This window comes from Austrofundulus limnaeus, unplaced genomic scaffold (assembly GCF_001266775.1).
Source record: "Austrofundulus limnaeus strain Quisiro unplaced genomic scaffold, Austrofundulus_limnaeus-1.0 Scaffold452, whole genome shotgun sequence".
In the NCBI taxonomy this organism is placed as follows: Eukaryota; Metazoa; Chordata; class Actinopteri; order Cyprinodontiformes; family Rivulidae; genus Austrofundulus; species Austrofundulus limnaeus.
In genome coordinates this window covers 321,003-322,946 of record NW_013952854.1, presented here as the reverse complement: position 1 = coordinate 322,946, position 1,944 = coordinate 321,003, and the positions used below count along the sequence as shown (strand labels likewise).

Here is a 1,944-nt window from a genome sequence, read left to right as displayed (position 1 = left end):
TATATATACTGTATATATAGAGTTCACGATACTTTGACCCTGATAACCCCACTGTTAGATGCTTTAAAGCCTTTCTTACATGTGCTGCTCTTCTACAGAGCATTTGCATGTAATGACCCTTCAAGACATTATAAAACTGATGGAGTAAATGCATTTGGTCTAACTCAGGGCTATTCAACTGGCGGCCCGCGAGTGACCAAAGTTCGGCCCGCCAATTGGTTCATTCATCTCTTAAGCCCAAACCCTCAGTTTTCTACTTTAATTACTCTAAGTTCTTTTAGTTAAACAAAGACATGTTTGGTATCTACAGAAACGTCAGAATCTTGGCTAGAAGCTGGTAAAAACAATTTCTATAAACACGCAAGATAGTTGAAGATAAAATGATGAAAGTGAAAATAAAATTGTTTTAAAATTTTGCAAGTCAGAGACGTCAAAATATTATTTGTGTCTAATAATAGGAGGCATGATGTGTTCTTATTTTTGATAATGTGTAATTATCACTACTTTTATAGGGTTGTGTATATTGTATTCATGATTAAATGCAGCAAAATAAACTAATTCAAAGGTAACAGATCTTTGTAATACTTGGTTTATTTACATAATAACTTTAATTGCTGGATGTTCGGCCCCTCAGCTGTTGACCGGCAGTAACTTTGGCCCCCGGAGCAATTTAGTTGAATAGCCCTGGTCACACTGATCAGGTCTCATCAGATGAGAGAAAACAGTCTTCATTTGTGACTCTTACCAGTGTGCATGGCCCAGCTCCTGAAGAGCGTGGCATCCCGGTCAATGCTCCAGCCATGACGAGCTGCATGTTTCCACGGGATTTGGAAGATGCACGCTGACTGTAAGGAGAGATAAAATACCATATTTCTAATTATTCTTAGGAACCAGCATAAGCTCAGGTGTGAATAAAAGATGAGAGGAAAGTGGATAGGAGTGTAAGGGTCTAACCTGGTCCAGCCAACTGACACCTGGGTACTTCCCAGACTGAATCTGCTCTTCCAGCCACGGCCTCAGCCTCTGCCTGCCTGGTTGCTGCATGCTGCAATCTGAAGCTCAGGTGTGCTAGAAAGGTGTTTGGTACGAAAGCGCCACTGGCTTCCCAGCAGCTTGAGTAGTGAGAGAGAAAAAAATTATGAGCTCAGATTAAATCAGAGACCACACTGGAACTCTCTTCCTCCTCTGCTGGAATCTTCCAATCACAGTGCATCATGTTGGTCCTGCTCCTCCTTCTGTTCACCTCCCAGGTGTTTTCTACTGACTGTTCAGTTGGCTCCTCCTCCTCCTACAGGAAACAGTCTAATCTAGTCTTGTCCTGTTATAGAACATGAATGTAGTTGTATGAGTTCAAGGCTGAAATGAAACCTCCTCAGTAGTTCTGTAATGATTATTTGCATTTTCCACATGCCTGAAAAGATAATTAAATACTGTGGCAACCATTAGGATTAGTTAAAATACAGTAAATGAAGCTGTAATACAATAATGGTGATTATTTAAAGATAATAAAAAGATATCAAAGCCTGTTATGATCAGCATGTGTTGCTGTCTGAATTCAGGTTTGAACCAGAATATGTTTTGTAGTTTTATTTACGAGCACCTGAGGTCAGTGTGGCAACCATCTCTGAATCTGTTATAAAAAAAAAACACAAGAGCAAACATGATATGTGACCTGCGTGACACAGGAGACAGCTATTCATGTTGCAACACAACCGTTTTGAATAAGAAGCCCAACAAGTCCTTTTAAAGCGATTTCAAGCTTGATGCAATCTCTTGTTTCAAACAAAGATGAGTTGGACTTTTTAACAAAAAGGAAGAAGTTATAATTGGGTGAATGCCTTTAGGCATTCAACCTATTGCTTTCGTTTTTCTCTAAATTGTACGTTTTTCGGCATCTAACTCGTCCCACAGTTTTTGTCCGATTCGTACAATTCATATATCAAA

The 1,944-nt window shown here is 39.5% G+C and overlaps 1 protein-coding gene across 1 annotated transcript in view; it reads right to left on the bottom strand.

Annotated features, from left to right (window-relative positions):
• Nucleotides 1-1,923, bottom strand: part of LOC106529567 (interferon regulatory factor 2) — a 12,417-nt gene extending 10,494 nt beyond the window's left edge. The window contains exons 1-2 of the mRNA XM_014025034.1: nucleotides 955-1,923; nucleotides 746-845 (exon numbers count right to left, since the gene is read on the bottom strand). Coding sequence (XP_013880488.1) covers nucleotides 746-845; nucleotides 955-1,044 — 190 coding nt within the window. The 5' untranslated portion in view covers nucleotides 1,045-1,923. The remainder of the gene's footprint in view (nucleotides 1-745; nucleotides 846-954) is intronic.
• Nucleotides 1,924-1,944: the final 21 nt, after the last annotated feature.